Below are 21,708 nucleotides of genomic sequence, written 5' to 3'. Positions count from 1 at the left end.
TCTCTTGTCCTTTTGCCCACGACTGACGGGTTTTTCCTCTTTACTTATATCATCTGACATTCCTTTTGTGCGTTGATCATGTCCTTGGTCCTGCTTAGAATTCTGTGTCTGCCTTTGATCTTTCCCGAGCTTAGCTAAGCAGCTGCCTTGGGATTTGTCTTGTGGCTTGCCACGTGGAATGTCCCACAAAGTGGCACTTCTTCTTGACTTGGACGGTCCCCAGGCAGTTGATAGAGACAGGATTTGATATGTGGTTTTGATCCTTGTCACACACTTGCAGTGTCCCTTGTCCATGTTAAAGTGCCTTTGTTCTCTACTGAGATATCGGCGTGGCGATCCACTTGCACAGTGGCCATACCCTTGATCTTAGTCAACATTTTCTATCCACTGATGACCATTGTCCTCTACCTGCTGTACAGTTGGGGTGCGAGGTTGTCTTGTGTTGTCTGCGCACTGCCCGGGATGGACTGGTTCTTGTTTTCCACCTGGATGTTGGTCTGACGTTCTCATTTCATGTCATGCACACCAAGAACATTGATTATATATTTGTTTCTGGTCATGAGAATGATCACCTACTTGCTGTTTGACTTAGATCTTGGGACCAGCTTGGTTTTTACCTTTTTGTCCTGAAGAGTGCTGACCTCATTGTCTGTTGAGAGCCACAGCCAAAGGGGCTCCAGCAAACTTTCAGACTGCCAGCTGATGATTGGCTCACAGCGGCCCCAGCAACACCTAGCTGATTGGCTCCTCTGTGGAGATGCTCATTGAGCTGTTTCCCTGCCCTTTCAGACTACCAGCTGATGATTGGCTCACAGCGGCCCCAGCAACATCTAGCAACATCTAGCTTATTGGCTCCTCTGCGGTGATGCTCATTGGGCTGTTTCCCTGCCCTTTCAGACCACGGAGCTGCTCATTGGGGGACTTTTTTGGCTCCGCCCATGCGACCCAGCCAATGGGCCTCAAGAGCAGGAGGATTGTGGGAGGAAGAGGTTGTTGGGGTGTGTGGCTTGTGGGAAGCCAGTGGTGGCAGTTGGGCTCTGAGGGTTTTTTCCTGAGGAGCTGTTTTGTTTATCTTGTGTGGTTCTAAAAATAAAGTTAGTTTCTTTTGACAAGTGGCACCTGAATTGTGCCCAGCCAGACTGCGGCAATTGTCTACTTGGAAATCCATGTGATCCATTTTGTAATTGGTTTTGCAACTTACCTGGTAATTGATAATGAGAATGTCTGGGCTCCGTGGTCTCCAGAGTTCCCTCTCAGGTCTTGCCCTGAACCTTTTTCTAGTCAATGCACTGATGTTCCCAGGAGGGCTGTGCCTCTGGGTGGAGAAGACTCAAGCATCACCAGGAATAAGAAACCCTCCAGGAAGAGGTCTGGGCCAGCACTCTACAGCTCCAAAACGTGTCTTTTCCTTTTATTTGGGGCCTATCTATTGCAGGAATGCTCCCAACCCCAAACCTGTAGGGACAATGAGATCAGAAGGGTCAGAAGAAAATGAGGCAGAAAGTGATCTTGCCATTGGCAAGCAAGAGCCAGGTTTAGTAACCCCAAGGACAAAGAAGCATGAGCCAGTGGGTCCTGCAGGGACCAAGGGTCTGAGACCATGTGGGAGTCTGCACCTTAGAGTCATCACACACTTCACTGAGGTCAGGGGCACCTAGGAGACAGGGGATGTCAGTGATGGGAGGGTAGTGAAGAGTGGAGGGTGGCCACAGGAGGTGGGGCTTCTGTCCCTTTAGCTCCTGCTGGACCAACTTCTGCCCGTGGAGGGGTTAGGGCACTGTCAGCTGGGTCTAGGTCTCTGTACTTGGCCTCTGTTCAGATGAAAAGTGACTTTTTGTGAAGTAGCAGGAAGCATCATCCGCCCTCGCTGGGCCTCAGTTTCCCCTCCTGGCTTGTGAACATCCAGTTGGAATCCGAGGCTCCTCACCACCTCTTACACGTCCCTTTTCATCTCTCCCACTGTACACAAGGCTCTTTCCTCCTCCCCGTCCACCTCTTTCCTGCATTCTGAGGGAAAGAGTAGCTAAGTTCTTTGTGGTCTCTGAGGAGGACAGATGCACCTGAACGGGATGTAAGAACGCTTGCTCTGTGCAGAAAGAGAATGCTAACTGCCTTAGCACTTTATACGAACACAAGGAAGAAATTGAGTTAGTTAATCTGAAATATAAGACACAACAAGATCACATTATCAACTTATGAATATGTTTATGTAATTGATTCATGCTCAGGAAACTTTAACAGGTCGAAAACAAGACCCACTTCTCCCTACAGAAGAGGAAAGAGTCCAAGAACAACCCCAACACAGTTTTCCTAACCAAAGTGATCAGACAGTGTAGGACATGGGCACAAACCAGACACAATTCCTGGCCAAGGAAAAGTTGGCCAAAATGGAAATAGACCACTCGGCCAGTGTCCGAGGACAAACATGGCCTACTCTGTCATGGACAAAAGGGCAGACGACAATAGGGAGCTAGGTCAGACATTATATCCAACTTAAGCAGCAGGTACGTGACAATAATAATCAACCAAAATCCCAATCGAGATCCAGGATGGTGCCAATGTGCCAAGAAAAGCCTAGTCCAACACTGACATGAACCTGCCCAATAGACAAAACCTACCAAATGAAGACCAGGAACAACACCAAAGTAAGTTTCTTACCAAATAGGGGAGACACCTACCCCCGTGTTTAGGAGTAGCCCATGAGGAGTGGTACACGAGGACTTCCTGGGACTGTTATGGGACTGACATCCACGGTCCACACCAATCTCAGAGCTGTGTTCCAGGCTGGGGGAGATGCGCATCACTCCCGGGTGAGGTGAACACCTGGTAGAGACAGGATGAGCTGCCCGTGTCCTGGATTCCTGCTGTTGGTTTTCAATGACTGTCTTTTGCAATCCTACCAGTTAAAATTTCTTGAACACGAACCAGCTATATAAGCATACATAAATATAAAAGTACAAAATACATAACTTATGTACAAAATACATAAGTTTTTGATGTGATCTTGTTGCTTCTTAGAACTTCAGATTGATTAGCTTAATTTTTTCCTTATGTTTGTATAAAGTGCTAAGGTAGTTCACGTTTTCTTTCTGCATATGGTGAGAATCCTTGCATCTTGTTAGGGTGCATCTGTCCTCCTCAGAGACCACAAAGAACTTAGCTGCTCTTCCCCTCAGAATATAGGAAAGAGGTGGATGAGGAGGAAGAAAGGTCCTGCGTGTGCTGTGGGAGAGATGAAAAGAGAGGCATGGGAGGTGGTGAGGAACCACGGGTCAAAGCCACATGTCCAGATTTCTGGGTGGAAACTCAACACTAAAAACAGGGTGCCTGAACTCTGCCAGTCATTATTTGCCACCCAAGGCCTAAGCCAGAGATCCTTCATGACCCGTTCCTTATGGGATCTCAGGGACAGATGATTTCCTAGAAAAGACAGAGAAGATGTATTGCAACAGACCCTGGGGAAGTCCCTGATCTACTTTGCCTTCAGTCCCACCTGTCCACAGGAGCATGCCCTGGACTTGGCTTAAGTATTCTGCTCCTCTGACAGCTTCTTTTAAGATGTGAATATTCCAGAGTGTTATATTAAGTCTCTGCCACATCAGCAAAGGGATATGGGTCAAACAATATTGTTAGGTTTGGCTATGAGATATCATGAGGTATCCCCCAAAGCTCCTGTGGAAGTATTCAGAGGTGAAATGATTATATTATGAGAACTATAGCTTAATTGGTCCACCCTAATTTGAATGGAATAACTGAGTGGTAACTCTAGGCAGGTGGGGTGTGGCTGGAGGAGACAGGTCACTGGGTCCATGCCCTGGAAGGGTGCATCTTCCTTGTGGCCCCTTCCCTCTCTCTTCTCTTCCTGAACCTGCCAGAAGCTGACAGCTTTCCTTCACTGGGCCCTTCCCCACCACCCCCATGATGTGCTGCCTCACCCTGGGCCCAGAGCAATGGAGTCAGCCACCTATGGACTGAGACCTCTGAATCCATGAGCCCCAAATACACTTTCCCTCCTCTAAATTGCTCTTATTGGGTATTTTAGTCACAGCATGAAAAAAAAGTGACTTTAAAAAATTGTCATATGTAGAGAGACAGGCCAGAGGACTGGCTACAGTGGTTTTAGAGGGGTATCTTCAAAATGGTCTCTCCCCTCCCCTCCCTCTCCCCACTTCCTATACATCTTTTTTTTTTTTTTTTAAACGTTTACTTTTTAGTTTTAGGTGGACACAATATCTGTATATACCATTGTCAGGAATGTGAATTAATATAGTCATCATGGAAAACAATGTGGAACCATTATGGAGACGCTTCAGGCAACTAGAAATAGAACCACCTGATGATTCCAGAGTGACTGCTTGGAGGAAGAAGAAGGAGTTGGGTGAAAGACATTGTTTTGGAGCCCAGGGATGAACCCACCAGGGTGAGGCCCAGCACCAGGCAGAGTCCCATGGCACTTGATTGCAGACCAGGGACTGTAAATGAGATGTCACAGGTGGAGCTTGCAGACACTGTGGGGACAGACTACTCACTTGGGGCACTACCTAAACCTATCTTAAACAACACCCTAACTACAAATTTGCAAGAAATTTGAATCTAGGGTGCCCCCTAATGTCAAAATTGTGTCAACATACCAACCATGACTTGCAGCAAACTTGGACTGAGTCTGCCACCTAGGGGTGAAATGGTAGAGTCTCCACGGACTCCGTCAACACATTTCTGGAAGGACGCACACAGAGTGAGATGGCCAAGACTGAAATGAATACCTCATCCTTCAATGTTCAGATATCTCCATATGCCAGCAAGCATCAGGAGCTTACAGGGGACCATGATCACCCAATGGACACAGTGAGGCAACAGAAGCCAACCACAGGGTGATGGCTGGCTGACCTCTTGGACAGAGAATCCAAAATAATTGTTTTAAAGAAACTCGATGAACTTTAAGAGAATGTAAAGAAACACTTCCACAATTTATCTGAGAAACTTAACAGAGAGACTAAAATAATTTTTAAATAGTCAAACAAATCCTGGAAATAGAAAGCACAAATGGAAATATAATGCATAATAAACGCAACATCACGAGTCACCAAGGAAATACATGCTTTGTATTTCATGTTAGGAAAGTCATGAAGACTTTTAATGCATGGGGGGCGGGGAAGAAACTATAATCAAATTCAAACAAGAGGAACTGGGGTTGTGGCTCAGTGGTAGAGTGCTTGCGTAGCACGTGTGAGACACTGGGTTTGATCCTCAGAACCACATAAAAATAAGTAAATAAATAAAACAAAGGTATCTACAACTAAAAGATTTTTATAAAATTCAAACAAGGAAAATCTAGGAAAAATACAGCTAGTGTCAAAGAAAAAGTGTTAATCTCCCTCATATATAAAGAGCTCTATGAAATCGAAACCCAAGAAGAAAGTGAATAAAATTCAAGGACAGAGGACTGGAGTTGTAGCTCAGTGGTAGAGCACTTGCCTAGCATGTGTGAGGCACTGGGTTCAGATCCTCAACACCATATAAAAATAAATAAATAAAATAAAATTAAGTCATTGTGTCCATCTACAACTAAAGAAAAATATTTTTTTTTAATTGCAAGGACAGAAAATTTGTAAGAAATATTTCAAATGGCCCTTAAAATAAGGAAAAGATTCACTTCTGTAGTAATCAAAATGCATACTGAAACTCTGCTGCAATGTTTTCCACCTACCAGACTGCCCAAACAGAGTTTAACAGCAAACTCTGCTGGCAAAGGTGTGAAATAGTCTTTCTGGTAGGTAGCTGTTTAAGAATCCAGAATGTTGTAATCCCTGGGGATTTTTTCCTGAGCTGGGGATGTGTTATGGAAATTTAGCAATGCATCTATCCTTCCAGCAATCACTTCTAGGAATCTGCCCTGAAGGTGTAAGTCAATAATTACGTTAGGGTGTGTGACTTCAGATTGTCTGTCTATGAAGGACCAGGAAATGAGGTGAAAGAACTCTGACACATCCACACAACAGAAGATTATGACACGATTGTTTAAAAAATAGAACAAGGAAGGTCTTCATTAGCTGAAATGGAGGGATTCCCACTTACATTTTAAAGAACAATGTATATAATAAATCAGTGTATAATAATAGATGCAAATAATAATAGTTTTTCAAATAAAAATTTAGGAAGAATAAACCAGAAACCAACAATATTGCTACTTGCAATGACTGGGTGAAGCGGAGAAGGGCAGGCAAGTCTTCTGTGACTATCTTTTTTGTTTGACTTTGACTTCCAAACTGCAAAAGTGTTTTGAATGTTTGAAAAATTAAATAAAAAGAAAATAATTCTTAACAACTAAAAATAAAGAGAAACGGATGACTAATATAAAATTGAAAATCATGTTGTTAAAAAATATTATTTTATGTCACTTTTGCTTATATCGCTTAATGTACATCTTTGGTTGGATATATCCTAAATACAAACAGAAATCTAAAACTTCACTGGGTTATTGTCAGCAGTAATGTTGACACTGTAAAAAAGCTACGTTATGGATGTTTTAGGAGAAAGAAGTAAGAGAAGAGAGAATCATACATAAAATCAATGCTTTAAAACTATCATGTTAAATGTGAACTGGAAAGACCAATATGAAATCATGTTTTTAAAATGTTTTCTGGGTTTGTAAAATGAAAGCGACTACATCACAATAGTATCGAACACACTCACTATGCGATTGTGGTTTCTAAATCTCTTTCCCCCATCCCTTAGAGAAATGGCTGGTTTTAGGGAGGACAGGAAATGTCAACTGTAGGCTATGTATGACACCTCCCATCCTGGAAAGCCAGGAAATGCTTGATGACCAATGGGGCAAGGCAAAGGACAAGCGGGAAGCAGATCCCCGTGGCCACATGTAGAACAAATGGAACAAAGAATAAAGACTTTAATTGATCGTAATATATGGAATAAATAAAAAATATATAATCTTATAGCAATTTTAAAAAACAGAGTTACAAGAAAGAAAAAGAAAACTCTTCTTTACAGAAAAATGCTAGCTAGTAAATTGGAATAAATAGCATTGTTAGAAAAAGAAAATACAATTTTGCTACTCCTAGTGTGGTATTTTAAGTGAACAAGGGTCTCAATAGGTACTAATACCACTAGGACACTAGTTGTGGGACTTCAGGATATTCCCAGTTGATAAATTTTCACCCCATCAATTTCTTTTTTTATATATTTATTTTTTAGTTGTAGGTGGACACAATACCTTTATTTTATTTTTTTTATGTGATGCTGAGGATCGAACCTAGTGCCCCACACATGCTAGCCAGCACTCTGCTACTGAGCTACAGCCCCAGCCTCCCATTAATTTCTTATTGATTGCGAAGGAAGCATTTTTTTCTTGTGCTGGGATGTGGTATCACTGAACCACATCCCCAATCCTTTACTTCTGTTTTTTTCAAATTTTGAGACAGGATATCAAATATAAATTGCCCAGGCTGGCCCAGAACTTGCAATCCTCCTGCCTCATTTTCTGAGAAGCTAGAATTACAGACATGGGCCACTACACTCAGCAGAAATGTATTTTTATAATGGAAAAATCAGGATTCCCGTCTTAAATTAGCATTGTTAAGAATATAATAGCTGATCTTCTCCCTGATACATTGCAATATGAACTGTACATTGTAAAATGAACTATACTATATCTCATATGACACTTTCTTACCAAAATGTTTAACTTGAATTTTAATACAATTTTTTGATACAATACCTTTATCTTATTTATTTTATTTTTATGTGTTGCTGAGGATCAAACCCAGTGCTTTGCACATACCAGGCAAGCATTCTACCACTGAGCCACAACTCCAGCCCCATTAACTTGAATTGAATATAACATCTTGGTTACAATACATACGGAGAAGAGAAAGGCAAGTTAAATGTCACCGTGTGGAAACAATAGGACAAATTCAGGATGTGTGACCTTCTAGAAGACAATTGTCATAGATTTGCAAAGCCGACATCCTAAAGAGAACTGGAATCAAGCATCTTGATTTGGAACAAGACTTACACAAGACAATTGGGAAAGTTTCGAAAATAGAATGAATATTGACACTATCATAGAATCAATTGTCTCAGGCATGAGAAAGGCATTACAGTTATGTGAGAGATGTTCTTGTTCCCACATGAAAGTTGAACAGCAATTATATTTTAGGTGATATCATTGAAATAATGTTACATTATTGGATCTATTAATAGTATTGAGATATATAAGAATATCTATACTCTTACTAGAATCAAAGGAACATACTGTCTGCAAGTTACTTACAAATGATTCAGCAAATATATGATATAGAATATGTACAAAGATAGACCCATATACATGCTTTTCTATATATTTGAAATACTTTATGATGGAGAAATATATGACTTGGAGAACATACAGGATTTGAGGAACTTACATGTTCTAGTGGAAGTTTAAATCTTTGCTTTTGAAACTTAAATGTTTAACTTTTCTGGCGATAACTTTTATGCAGTGTGAGGAAAGGATACCATTTACTTTTCTTCTATATTCATCATTTTCTCGATTGATTAGCATTCCCTTCCCCACTGATCTGCCAATCCACTTATATCCCAGATTGAAGTTCTACATATGCACAGATCTCATTTTTGGGTTCTCTTTCAAATCACATTGAGTCAGTCTTGTTGATCTTTTCATTTATACCCCGTGTTCTATTTTTATGATGATGTTACAATAAGTCTTAATGTCTGGGAAAGGGCAGTTCTCCCTTCCCTAATTTTTTTGGGGAAATGTATTGGGCACTTTGGCCCATTTCCTTTCCATATAGAAATTGCAATCAGCTGTCAAATTCCCACAATGAACACCCCCAACCCCCATGCAGACTGGATTTATATTATAATTTGATATTTAATTCGTTTAGAAGAATGTTTGTCTTTGCGGCAATCTGATCAATTGTAAGTGGGATATTACTCCATTTATTTAGTGTTTTTTTCAATATTTCATAGCAACTTTTCCTATCTTTTGTTAAATATGATGGTGGTGGATTCTTTATAATTTTTGCTATTATTATAAACTTGCCAGGTAGCGAGGATTAACAGAGAAAAGGTGAGTATAATGTGGTTTAATGTAACAAGCCACAGGATGGAGCTGTAAACACAGGGATCTGACTCCCTGGCACCTATGGCCGTGGCCAGTCGCAATATTTCTATTTCTAGGGATGGACTATTGAGGTAGACTACTAAGAAGCTGTTGGGGGAAATAAATTTTCAAGGTGTGGGTCACAGACCAGCAGCATCAACATTGCTCAAAATTGTAGATCACAGGATAAACACCAGTGGGAATGGGGCCAGCAATCATTATTTCAATAAACCCTCCAGATGATTCTGGCGCATGCTAAATATTGAGAATCACTGGCTCATATAAGGGGAAAAATGATAAATCTTGTGGGTAAAAGTGACTCAAGAGATGCCAGGGAGGAGATGTGACCTCTTTCCTAGCTCACAGACCTGGAGGCTCTTGGTTAAAAGGTAACCAGGCCTTGGGGCTGGGGCTGGGGCTCAGCGGTAGCACACTTTCCTGGCATGCATGAGGCACTGGATTCGATTCTCAACACCACATATAAATAAATAAATGGATAGATAGATGGATAGATAGATAAATTAAGGTCAATCAACAACTTAAAAATTGAAGGAGGACCCTGAGGCACAGCACACACTCACTGTGGATCTGCCTGTAAGATCTTCCCACTGTAACAGGTTGTCATTTATTAGAGTGGCTGTGTACTGGGTAAAAGGAAGTGACCATCATGTAATCACAGGCCTTCTGGCCGGTTCCCAGACTGGTATGAACTGGTACGAACCACCCCTGTCACAGTTCTCAACTCCCTCAGTGCAGGACTCCGCTTCTGGGCTATCTGTTCAGTTCCCTTAACCTATTTTTCTATTTCTATGACAATAACTAAAGCAGCATTGATTCCTAATAATTTAACTAGGCAATTGGTAGGGATTTCCTGGTCTTGCAGAATTTGTATTAAATTCTTATACTTTTATTCTAACATAAGAATAGGGGGGTAGTTTGGGGGACAATTGTCAATTTCCTGAAAAATCACAGGAATTTTTATTACAATGATATTAAATTTTAAAAAAAATTAGTAGAAGTTGGACACAATACCTTTATTCTATTTATTTATTTTTATGTGGTGCTGAGGATTGAGCCCAGGGCCTTGAACATGCTAGGTGAACACTCTACCACTGAGCCACAACCCCAACCCTACAATGATATTAAATTTATAAACAATTTGAGTTGAATCAACATCTCTACTATGCTCTGTCTTCCTGAATGTGCACAGTTAAATCTCTACACTTCAGATAAGACCCAGTAAATCTTTTTAAAATTATATATATATGCATATATATGTGTATACATACATACATATGTATACATTTAGTTGTTGGTGGACCTTTATTTTATTCATTTATTTTATATGTGGTGCTGAGAATTGAAACCAGTGCCTCTCACATGCTAGGCAAGTGCTTTACCAATGAGTCACAACCCCAGCCCAAGATCCAGTAAATCTTTCAACAAAAAACTATTAGAAATAATAAATTTATTAAAGTGGCAGAATACAAAATCAATATTATTTCTAAATAATATTTGAAAAATAAATCAAGAAAACAATCCCATTTAAAATAGATTAAAAGATTTTTTTTTTTTTTTTTTTTTTTTTTTTTTTTTTTGCCGGAGCCTGCGACCGAGTGGGAATGGAGTGGAGCGGCGGTTGTTGCCGACTCTTTCCTCCTCCCTACGGTCCAGTCAGCTGGTTGATCAGGCCATTGGCCCTCAAGCCGAGACTTGTCTCTTATGTGGTTCTGGGGAGCGTCTGGCCGACATGAGTGATGTAGAGGGTGATGTAGAGGAGAACAACTTCGAGGGCAGATGAGCGGCCGCGTCTCTGTTGGAACCGGCGGCGTTGCGTCTATAAAGACGAAAGCCTTGAGGTTGAAGGTGGGACGAGCCTAATGAAGTGGTTAATGTTCGTGAAGAAATTGAAGAGTTTTTTCCAAGAATGTGGAAGATAAATCAAGATAAAAGAAGGCTAATGAAAAGTATTAAAGATCAGAAAATTAAAATTGAATGGGGGAAAAAATTGAACAGAAGATTGGTCAGATAGAAGCACTTGAATATTTTTTTAAGGCTATTTTGAATTGTTTGAATTGGGGAAGAATACACGAAGTATGAAAAATGAAAAACTCAATGAAGAATGAAGAGAAGTAGAAAGCAAGAGTGAAGTAGAATTAAAAGAATCTGGAAGAATGAACGGGTCCTAGGTTAAGTAAATGAGTCTCGCTCTCAGTCAAAATCTCCAACGGGAACTCCTGCTCGTGTAAAATCGGAGAGCAGGTCAGGATCGCGTAGTCCATCAAGGGTCTCCAAACGCTCTGAATCCCGTTCTCGGTCAAGATCAAAATCCAGGTCAAGGTCAAGAAGGCATTCTCATAGACGTCATACTCGATCCAGATCCCACCCTCACTCTCATAGGAGAAGATCTCGAAGTAGGTCGTATACACCAGAGTACCGAGGGCGAAGGAGCCGAAGCCACTCTCCCGTGTCCAACCGGAGAAGGCCTACAGGCAGCAGGGCGAGTCCAGATCCCAACACTTGTCTTGGGGTTTTTGGCCTCAGTTTATACACAACAGAGCGAGATCTTCGTGAAGTATTTTCTAGATATGGACCATTGAGTGGTGTCCATGTGGTTTACGACCCACGGACTGGACGATCACGGGGACCTGCTTTTGTCTATTTTGAGAGAATAGGTGACTCGAAGGAGGCATGATGGTGCACACCTGTAACCCCAGTGTCTCAGAGGTTGAGGTAGGAGGTTCACAAGTCCCAGGCCAGCCTCAGCAACTTAGTGAGGCTATGGAAAGGGCAAATGGAATGGAGTTGGATGGTAGAAGAATTCATGTGGATCATTCTATCACTAAGAGAGCGCACACACCTACACCTGGCGTCTACACGGGCAGACCACCTCATAGTGGTGGTGGCGGCGGAGGAGGTGGAGGTGGAGGTGGAGGTGGTGGCAGGCATCGAGATTCTTACTATGATAGAGGATATGATCGTGGATATGACAGATATGAAGACTATGATTACCGGTACAGAAGAAGGTCGCCTTCTCCTTATTATAGTCGATACAGATCACGATCAAAATCTCGCTTCTACAGCCCAAGACGCTATTGATAATGGAATGGTTGCAGTTGAGGACTTTCCCCCCCCCCCCTTTTCTCCTTCCCCTCTCTCTTTTTTATTCTGGAGTTTCCCAAGCTTCTGATTCTTCCTACTCCTTAAAAAAAAAAAAAAAAATCCTTGATTTATTTAGCTTCTACACTTTTTCAGTTGCATTGCTGTTTTCCACCCCTTTTATTATACTCTTAAAGGATGTAATTGTTGTCATTTTGAGTAGTTAAACACCTTGAGTAAAAAAAAGGAACCCAGTGTTAAGTTTTTCTATCATTTTTCTTTGCCTTTACAGAGGATTAACTCCTAGCTAATTATATGAGGAAACAAATGATCTTTTTAAAGCTTTCATGTCAGATATTGTATTAGACACTGTATTAGAGATCTGCATTTATGAGGACTCCTTTTTTAACTTTTTTTGGGGGGGAAGATAGTAACATAAGAAGTAGTTCAGTCATGTCACATTTGTCTGAGGTGGCATAGAACAAATAGTTGAGTGTAAAAAGTTTGAAGCTATAGAAGAAAACACTTGGACATTTCTTTTGAAGAATGTAATTTTTGAACCCTAAAAATTAAGTCACTTTTTTAGAGATTAAAAGCTTGTGGATTCCTACAAAACATGTTGTATTTGAAATACATCTGTTAAACTTTACAAAAAAAATAAATAAAAATAAAATAGATTAAAAAATAGAAATAAATTTAACCAAAGAAGTGAAAGATTTGTGTACACACACACACACACTCACACACACACACACAAACCTATAAAATGAAAGAAATGGAAGGAGACTCAAATACTGGAAAGATGAAAAATATTCCATGCTTCTGAATTGGAATAATTAATATTATTGAAATGACTGTACAACCCAAGCAATCTACAGATTCAATGCCAGCCCTAACAAAATTCAATGTCATTTTTCACATTCTTTGAAAAAAGTGGCCACAATCTAAATAGCATGGTGCTAGCATAAAAAAGTGACTAAAGAACCCTAGAGACGGCCCACAAATAACCCACACATTCATGGTCAATGGATTTTCCGAAAAGGTATCAAGAACATGCAACAGGAAAGGGGCCGTCTCTTCAGTGAATCGTGCTGGGAAAATGATATCCACGTGGAAAAGGACCAGATTGGTCCCTACCTCACGCCACCTACAAAAGTCAACTCAAAATGGGTAAAGATGGATGTAAGACTATAAGAGGAAAACCGGGGGAAAGCTCCCCGACATTTTTTCTGGACAATATGGTTTTGAATTTGACCCCAAATCACAGTCAACTAAAGGGGAAATAGGCAAGTGGGGTGACACCAAACCAAAAAGTTTCTGCTCGGCAAAGATGACAGTGGAGTGAAAGTTCTGTCCGTAGATGGAGGAAATACCTTTAAAACACAGATTCAATAAGAGGTTTGTCTCCAACACACACGAGTGACTCAAACAGCTCAATAGCAAGAAAGCAACTGGAAAAAATAAATAAATAAAAAATAAAAAAAAAGAAAGCAACCGATTTTTACAATGGACAAAGAACCTGGGTAGACAGTTCTTATTTTGGGGTACTGGGGATAACTCAGCGGCACTCGAGCACTGAGCCCCATCCCCAGCCCTATTTTATATTTTATTAGAGACACGGTCTCCCTGAGCTGCTTAGTGCCTTGCTAAATTGCTGAGGCTGGCTTTGAACTCAGGATCCTCCTGCCTCTGCCTCCCGAGCTACTGGGATTATAGGTGAGCGCCACGGCACCTGGCCCTGAATAGACATTTCTCAGAAGAAAACATGAATGGCCAATAGATATGTGAAAAAAATGTTCAATACCATTAATCATCTGAAAATGCAAAAAAAAAAAAAAAAAAAAAAAAAAACAACCCAAAAAACAAAAACAATGTCACCTCATATCCATTAGAATGGCTGTTATTGAAAGGATGGAAAATTAAATGTTAGTGAGAACAGAGAAAAGAGAATCCTTGGATACATTGTTAGTGAAAATATCAATTAGTATAGCCATTATGGAAAAACTGTAAAGCGGTTTCTCACACACTTCAAAGTAGAACTACCATAACACCCAGCAATCTCAGTTCTAGGTATACATCCAACAGACATGAAATCAATGTGTCAAAGAGACATCTGTGCCCCCGTAGTTATTGCAGCCAACATACAGAATCAAACTGAATGTCCACCAAGCTAAGGGAGGATAAAGAAAATGCGGTATATAACTACAGTGGAATACTATTTGGCCTTTAAAAAGAAGGAAATTCTGGTATTTGCAACAATATAAATGCACCTGGAAGACATTATTGCTAAGTGAAATGGGCTGGCCTCAGAATGACAAATGCCATGTGATCTCACTTATAGGTGGAATCGGAAGCAGATGAACTCCATGCAATAGAGCACAATGATGGACACCAGAGGCTGGGGCAGGGGTGGGGATATGTTGGTCAGAGGGTGCAAAGGTCCAGTTAGAAGGAACAAGTTTTGGAGATCCACTGATACAGCAGGCACAGACTATATATAGACCACCGTTAATAACAACATGCTACAGAGCTCAGGACTGCTGAGAAATTTTCAAATGTTTACATCACACACAAAAAAAATCAGTATGTGATGTGTTACCTTGATTTAATCATTATGCATCATGTACATACGTCAAAACATCACATTGTACTTCATGAGTATGTGCAATTACAATTTGTCAATTTAAAATAAAACTTAGAGACTGAGAAAAGACAAATGAAAAAATCTTTAAAGATTACTGAGAAGCACAATAAAAGTTGTTAGTTTGAATTTTAAAAAAGCAAATTGCTTTCTTTACTAGTTTGAGCTTTGCCCTGCCCAGTTGTAAAAATTCTCCCTTTTATGTAATGAATTTCCATAAATGCATATTTCTTTTTAGATATCCTATTCTCTTTGACTAGACTGTTTATATCTATACCAATACCACACTACATTAATTATCATAACATTAGCATGTTTTGATACCTGGTTTGGCTAGCCTTCATTTTCATACATTTTTTTTTGAGGCAGGAAGTGTTCCAGAGTCCTTTTTATGTTTTATTTTGAGACAGGGCCTTGCTAAATCGCTGAGGCTGGCTTTTAACGTTTTATCCTCCTGCCTCAGCATCCCCAATAGCTGGAATTACCGGCATGCACCATGGTGCCCAGTTGTTTTTACACTTTTGAAAAATTGTATTGGTGCCTGGCACAGTGACACACACCTGTAATCCCATCAATGTGAGAGGCACAGGCAGGAAGATAGCAAGTCTGAGACCAGCTTCAGCAATTTAGTGAGACCCTCTGGAACTTTGCAAGGTGTTCTCTCAAAACAAAAAATAAAAATGGATTGGGCTGTTGCTCAGTGGTTCAGTGCCCCTGGGTTCAACCTCTAGTAACTCCATCCCCAGATTTCATTGGCGCCTCTCAAACTTTCATACTAGCACTTTATAGGATCAAGTTCTTATCAAAAACCGTACTGGGGTTTTCACTGCAATCACATTGAATTTGTAAGTGATTTTAAAAAGACTACCAACTTTGCCATATAGCAGCACCTTCCCAAGCATAAAAGTTATTTTTCCATTTATTTAGTTCTTATTGTAGGCCTTTAATACATTTTTTATCAATCCATGAAGATCTGGCATAATTTTTAGAATTATTCCTAGTTTGTAGGACTTGTTTCTTTGTTTATGACTTTTTCTATCATTTCTCACTGGTGATGTGTAAAAATGCTATAAAATATTGTACATAACTTATGTGTAACATCGTTGATGAATCTTACTTATCAAAATTATTGAGTGTTGAAAAAATACCATACAAAAACGACAAAGTCTGCAAATAATGTCTGTTTTGCGCCATCCTCCCCCACGCTATATTCCTTCTTGCTTTGTCTTATTGTATAGTTTTCACTGTCTCAGACATCGCTGGGAGAGAATAGTGATCCTTACTGTTTCTGACCTCAATCACAATTCCTCTGAAAATTCAGCTCATTGTAGGTTTTGCTATAGAGTTTCATTGTGTATGTGAATTCATTTGTATTCTTAATTTTAGGAATTCACACTCACATTGAACTTTTTAAAAATGTTTATTTATTTATTTATTTAGAGAGAGAGAGAGAGAATTTTTAAATATTTATTGTTTTTAGTTTTCGGCGGACACAACATCTTTATTTGTATGTGGTGCTGAGATGGAACCCGGGCCGAACGCATGCCAGGCAAGCGCGCTACTGCTTGAGCCACATCCCCAGCCCCTCACATTGAACTTTAAAACTCTGATGAATTCTAATTTTGAATATTTTATTTGGGATCATTGCTGTGTTCACAGAAGACATGGGTGCATAATCATCTTTTTTCTCCGGCTGTATTTGGTTGTAGAATGCAATTTTTGGTGTACTGCTATTGCGGCATAACAAATTGCCCCAAAACTTAGCATCTTAAAACCATAAACCTATGTCACAGCTTGAGAGTCAGGACTCCAGGAGATGGAGTCTTAACTTGGTGGTCCTGGCTGAGGTCAAGTCCAGCTGTCCGCTGGCCTGTGGTCATCTCAAACCTAGAATGGGTCTGAAGAATCTACTTCCAAGGTCAACCGTGTGTCTGCTGGTGGCCCTGGGCCGTCATAGGCTGTTGACCCAAACCGTCATTCCTCACCCTGTGGGCCACTCCCCAGATGGCCTGTCTTCATGACATGACAACTACAGTCCCCCAGAGCAAACAAAGAGAAAGAGCCTGCTCCCCAAACGGAAGCTGCGGTTTTATCATCTAGTCTCATAAGGATGCTGTCATCTGTGCAATATTTCACCATAGAAAGATGTGGGCGGGACTACACGGGCGCGTGAAGTAAGTGTGAGGATCCCCGCGGGCCCACGTGGAGGGTGGCTTCCCCACCCAGAGGACGTGTAAAAGGGTTTTCTCTCTCTTTGCCTCTTTGCTGAGTCAGCCAACGTAACACACCCCGTCGCTGCCCTTGGAGGCCTGACTGAAAGCGTAACCCAGCCCACTTTCTGCTTTGGGTAGAGACCTTGCTGTTTGACCTCAGGTAGCTTGTTGTTTTTTTGTTTTGTTTTGTTTTGTTTAGGGCTTTAATTATGAAAAGCCTCCTTTTCCTGGTGCATTATAACTATACTTAGTAGTGGGATTCTCTTGCCATGTCCGCACTTGCACAAAAGATTTGACCCGTCTCACTCCCCAGTGCCTTCCCCATCCTCTCCCTCCCCGGAGCCTGAGCTGCTGGCTCCAGCTCCCGGGTCTCCTTCTGCCTGACTCTGCCGTCTTCCTCACCCTGATCCCCTCCCTCTAGGTGAATAGCATCACTTTTTAAAAAAAAATTAGTGCACTACAGTTACACATGATATTGGTGTTCATTCTGATATGATCAAACAAGCATGGGATGTACTCAGAACCCAGTACTTCCCCTTTCCCTCGCCTCCTCCCTCCCCCTGTTCTCTCTCTAGGTCCTCTGTTCTTCCTTCTGTTTTTTATTTTAAGTCCTTTGTGGATATACATAAAGGTGAAATTCATTGTTTTTTTTAAATCAACATTTTCCCCCTATTCACTTACTCCCTACCTAACAGTCTGGGAAACGAAACTAACATTTTTTTTTTCCAATCCCAGATTAAATTCTCATGTCCTTCACTGCCCACAAGAATTTTTTAAAATCCCCAACCTGGGAACTAGAGCACTGATTGTCCAGGACACCAGCTGGCTTTGAGACCCAAGTCTACCACAGTCCAAAGAGCACCAAGAAACGTGGAGCACATCTCTGCCTGCTCCCTGGCTCTAGAAGCCTGGTCTGCTCATTCCCATTCAGATGGTACTGACCACCAGTCACTCATCAACATGATCACCATGGCAATATTCTTTTTTGGGGGTGGGAAGGAGTACCAGAGATGAAACTCAGGGGCACTCTGCCACTAAGCCACACCCCAGCCCTATTTTGTATCTTATTTAGAGACAGGGTCTCCCTGAGCTGCTTAACACCTCACTGTTGCTGAGGCTGGCTTTGGACTCGCGATCCTCCTGCCTCAGCCCCCCAAGCCGCTGGGATTACATGTGTGCGCCACCTTGCCAGGCATCATGGCAGTATTTTTATGTGAACACAGAAGAAATGATGTCTTGGGAAAGAGAAGTGAGAGATTCAAACTCATTCCAGCAGGCAACATGAGGCCGTGATGTGCAGAGGGTCCCCAGGATGCACCTTTCAATGCTCTCAACACTGATAAAGTGATTTGTTGTTGGCACTTTGTTTGAAAAAATGACATTTAGGAGCTAAAGTCATTTCTCCAGACACCATAGAACCAGCGCCGGGAGATCCATGATAGAAACTCCCAGCCTCATGATAGGCTCCCGGAACCTCGAGCCTCCTCCTTCCTCTCCACCTCTCCAGCAGGAAACCAGAAGGGTCCCTCACTCCACCCAACCTCAGTGAATCACAGAAGCAAGTTGTACACAGAGAAATAAGTTTATTTACTTATTCACTCATTAACATATCTCCTGAAAGACTCCTGGGTACCAAGTGCTTGCCAAAGGGAGATATGGGTGGAGGAGCCAAGTCCTCACCACAGGATCCCACCTGGCAGCAGAAAGGGAGTCCCCACACCACACGGACTAGGAACCCAGAGGCACCTCCAACCGGCAGGAATCAAGCTGTAAGAGAAAAGCAGATAAGACCTTCAGTGTAGGAACCAGCCAAATCATTGCCACATTATTTCCTGTACCGAGGCCCCTGGAATAAAAGAAAACAGCAAGGCAGTAGAGTTGAAAGAGTTTCGGTGTCAGGAGACTGAACTCAGGATTCATTTCACTGAAAAACTCAAACTCAGAGTTCGAAGTAGATCATCCTCAAATCCCACGGATCCTTAGGGCCTGGACCCTGGACACTGTGATGTAAACAACTTGAATAATCAATACTTAGTGCCCAGGGTGCTTTACCAAACACTGTCATCTCCACAATGCTCACTTTTTCAAATAAGGAGACTGAAGCTCAGAAAGTGATTTGCCCAGAGCTCTCACCCAAGGCTGGAATAGAATCAAATCCACAGGTGGTCCTTGGAAATCCTTGCCCCGGGACCCAGGGAACGGTGCCCTTGAGGGATGAGGGAGTGCGACAGAGGCTGTGCTTGGGGTGCGGGACTCCCGGCCCACGTGGCTGAACCCCCAGAGGGTGGAAGCTGGGAGGCTGCAGGGAGGGAACGGACCAGCCCCAGCCCCCTCCTTACCTCTCACGGGGGAAATGCAGAGCTTCCCGCACATGCCGAGGCAGCACTTGAAGTCCCCGTCACACTGGCTGTCCGTCTCACAGTGGTTGGGGGGGTTAAGCATCATACACTGACCCTTGACCACTGGGCACTTCCCAGGCTTCTCCTTCACTGGTGAGGGCAGAGCCACATGTCAGTCTGTACCTTGGACACCCTGTCCTTCTTCTCGACCCAACATCTGCTCCACCCGAGCCCCATGGTACCTCCTTCCCACTAAGGCATCCCCTGGAGTAGCAGCTGGCTCCCCTCCCATCCTGCCCCCCAGTTGGTGCAGGTGACCAGCTGTCCAGTGTTGACGGGATGGGCAGCTTCCAGGGGGGTAGCTATCTGAACGCCCTCATGGTGGCCTGGGAGACCGACCTCCTGACAGGCCAGGTGCTTCTGCTAGGGGCTAACTTCCTGTGTGGAGCAGTGTGACTGACAAAGAAGGAGGCCTGGCAGGAACCCTTCCTCCAAGCTGTGCCCCTAGGCACTGGGTCTCCAAGCTCCCTCCTCTACCAGCTTACCTGGTTTGGGGATGGCCACGGGATCTAAGCATTTGATGCCACAATAATCAGGGCAACATCTCTTCTTCTCTGGACACTGCCAGTCACTCTGGCACTCAGGTTCCTCATATCGGAAGCACCGGACTTGTGGTCTAGCAGGGCAGGCTCCCGCTTTCAGAGATTCTAAAGAGAAAAAGGTCAGGAGAGGCTGGGTGCTTGCATAGCCAAGAGTCAAAGCATCACTTCCCAGGAGGAGAGACACTCACCTCATGGCTGTCCACAAAGTCCAAAGGGAACTGCCCTCCAGAAACAGTGACAGGTTTGAACAAGTCAGTTCACAAGCAGAGGAAGTCACGGACCCAAGAAGAAGGCAAAGGATGATGGAGATCAAGAGTCAGAGACAAAGCTGGATGGAAGCAGCATGAGAGACGGTGAGAATGAAAGTCAGAGACAGAAACACGGAGACTGAAGACCAGGAGCAGAGAGTCAGGAGCACCAGGGAGTTGGGTTCTTGGGATTGGACGGCCATGGTGTTAGAGCGTAGGAGAAGGAGGTGGAGAGCAGGGAGAGAGGGCGAGAGAGAAACAGAGGAGGAAGACCTGGGTGACGGACGGCTGGGTGCACAGAGCATCTCCACACGCTGGGGAGTCACAGAGACCTTGGAGCCCAGACAGACGTGTGACCAACCCTCAGCGAGGTCTTCAGAAACTAAGTTGAGAGATCAGAGGCTAGAGAGGGGGGCATTCCCATGCCTTCAGGAGCCCCCACCTCTGAGGCTTCAGGCAAGATTGGGCCAGAGTAACTCCAACTCACCATTTCCAGAACCTTCCACAGCCAAAGGAGCCAGAGTTCCCAGGGCAAGAAGCACCACCAGTGGCAAGAGGCTGCTGGACTTCATGGTGCAGGCAGGTGGCTCTGAGAGCCAGCGCCAGAGCTCACTGTTTATACCTTTGCCAGTGGGTGTGGCCCCAGAGAAGGTTTTGGCTCCTCCCAGCTGCTGTGGCTCGGGCAGGAAGCTTAGCCAGAGACCAAAAATCATGAGACCAGGGAGATGGCAGCCCTTTCCTGTTTCAGACGGGACTCTGAGACCAAGAGAGTAACCATCAGAGAAGAGGTTGTCACCAGACTGATAAGGAGGCCGTTGGGGACCTCTGTCTGAGCCTGAGCATTGGGGAAGCAGCCCATTAGTCTTGCACATGGAAGAGGGCGGAGAGGTCGGCCGCGCTCCCCGGACCTGGAGCTGAAACAGGAGACGTGGACGCTCAGCTGAGATTTGTGCAATACACGCCTAGTTCTGACATTTCTGGACTCTCTCAGATTGTGAAAGCACCCCACTGATTGCTTAATGAGATTTCTTTCTCAAAAAATGCAGATGACGCATCACCCAACCAACAGATATCTCTTTCCCAAATTATCTGTACCGTTACATCCCCAGAGTCTGTTCCATGACTGAAACGTGGAAGCCACTCACTAAATACGTGAAAGAAGCACTGAGAAATCCCTGCCCCCAGCAAATTTTTTTGGAGTTCAGTTTTCCCACCTGTTGAGATGGGATGATTCTAACAAGATGGTTCTCTTCAGAGACAAAAAGATGAAAAGTGTGGAAGAACTCTAAGAATTAATTAGTCATGTCCTTCATCACTGAAAATAATCAAAATGAATCTAAGATAACAGGACAAAGCAGTGTGCCAGTCTCTGTAATCAACATTTAGCTGGGGTTAATTTGAGATGATAGAGGGATGCTTCTTGCCCCCAAAGTCCTACAGATCTC

General features: G+C 42.8%; 2 protein-coding genes across 2 annotated transcripts; one reads left to right on the top strand and one right to left on the bottom strand.

The window, feature by feature from the left end:
- Positions 1-10,918: 10,918 nt before the first annotated feature.
- LOC143394940 (transformer-2 protein homolog alpha-like) lies at positions 10,919-12,242 on the top strand. The gene is made up of 4 exons (XM_076849504.2): positions 10,919-10,987; positions 11,337-11,810; positions 11,900-12,017; positions 12,057-12,242. The coding sequence occupies exons 1-4, from the start codon at positions 10,919-10,921 to the stop codon at positions 12,218-12,220; spliced, it is 825 nt and encodes a 274-aa protein (XP_076705619.2). The 3' UTR covers positions 12,221-12,242.
- Positions 12,243-18,679: 6,437 nt separating this feature from the next.
- LOC143394526 (antileukoproteinase) lies at positions 18,680-20,931 on the bottom strand. Its single transcript, XM_076849222.1, has 4 exons — positions 20,751-20,931; positions 19,959-20,120; positions 19,414-19,563; positions 18,680-18,841 (listed from the first exon to the last, which is right to left on the bottom strand). Exons 1-4 carry the CDS (start codon positions 20,833-20,835, stop codon positions 18,837-18,839), a joined length of 402 nt encoding a protein of 133 aa, XP_076705337.1. The 5' UTR covers positions 20,836-20,931; the 3' UTR covers positions 18,680-18,836.
- Between the last annotated feature and the right edge of the window lie 777 nt (positions 20,932-21,708).

The sequence above is a fragment of the Callospermophilus lateralis genome, chromosome 3 (genome assembly GCF_048772815.1).
Source record: "Callospermophilus lateralis isolate mCalLat2 chromosome 3, mCalLat2.hap1, whole genome shotgun sequence".
NCBI lineage: Eukaryota > Metazoa > Chordata > Mammalia > Rodentia > Sciuridae > Callospermophilus > Callospermophilus lateralis.
Note: the sequence above shows the minus strand (reverse complement) of the source record. Positions and strands in the feature narration are given on the sequence as shown.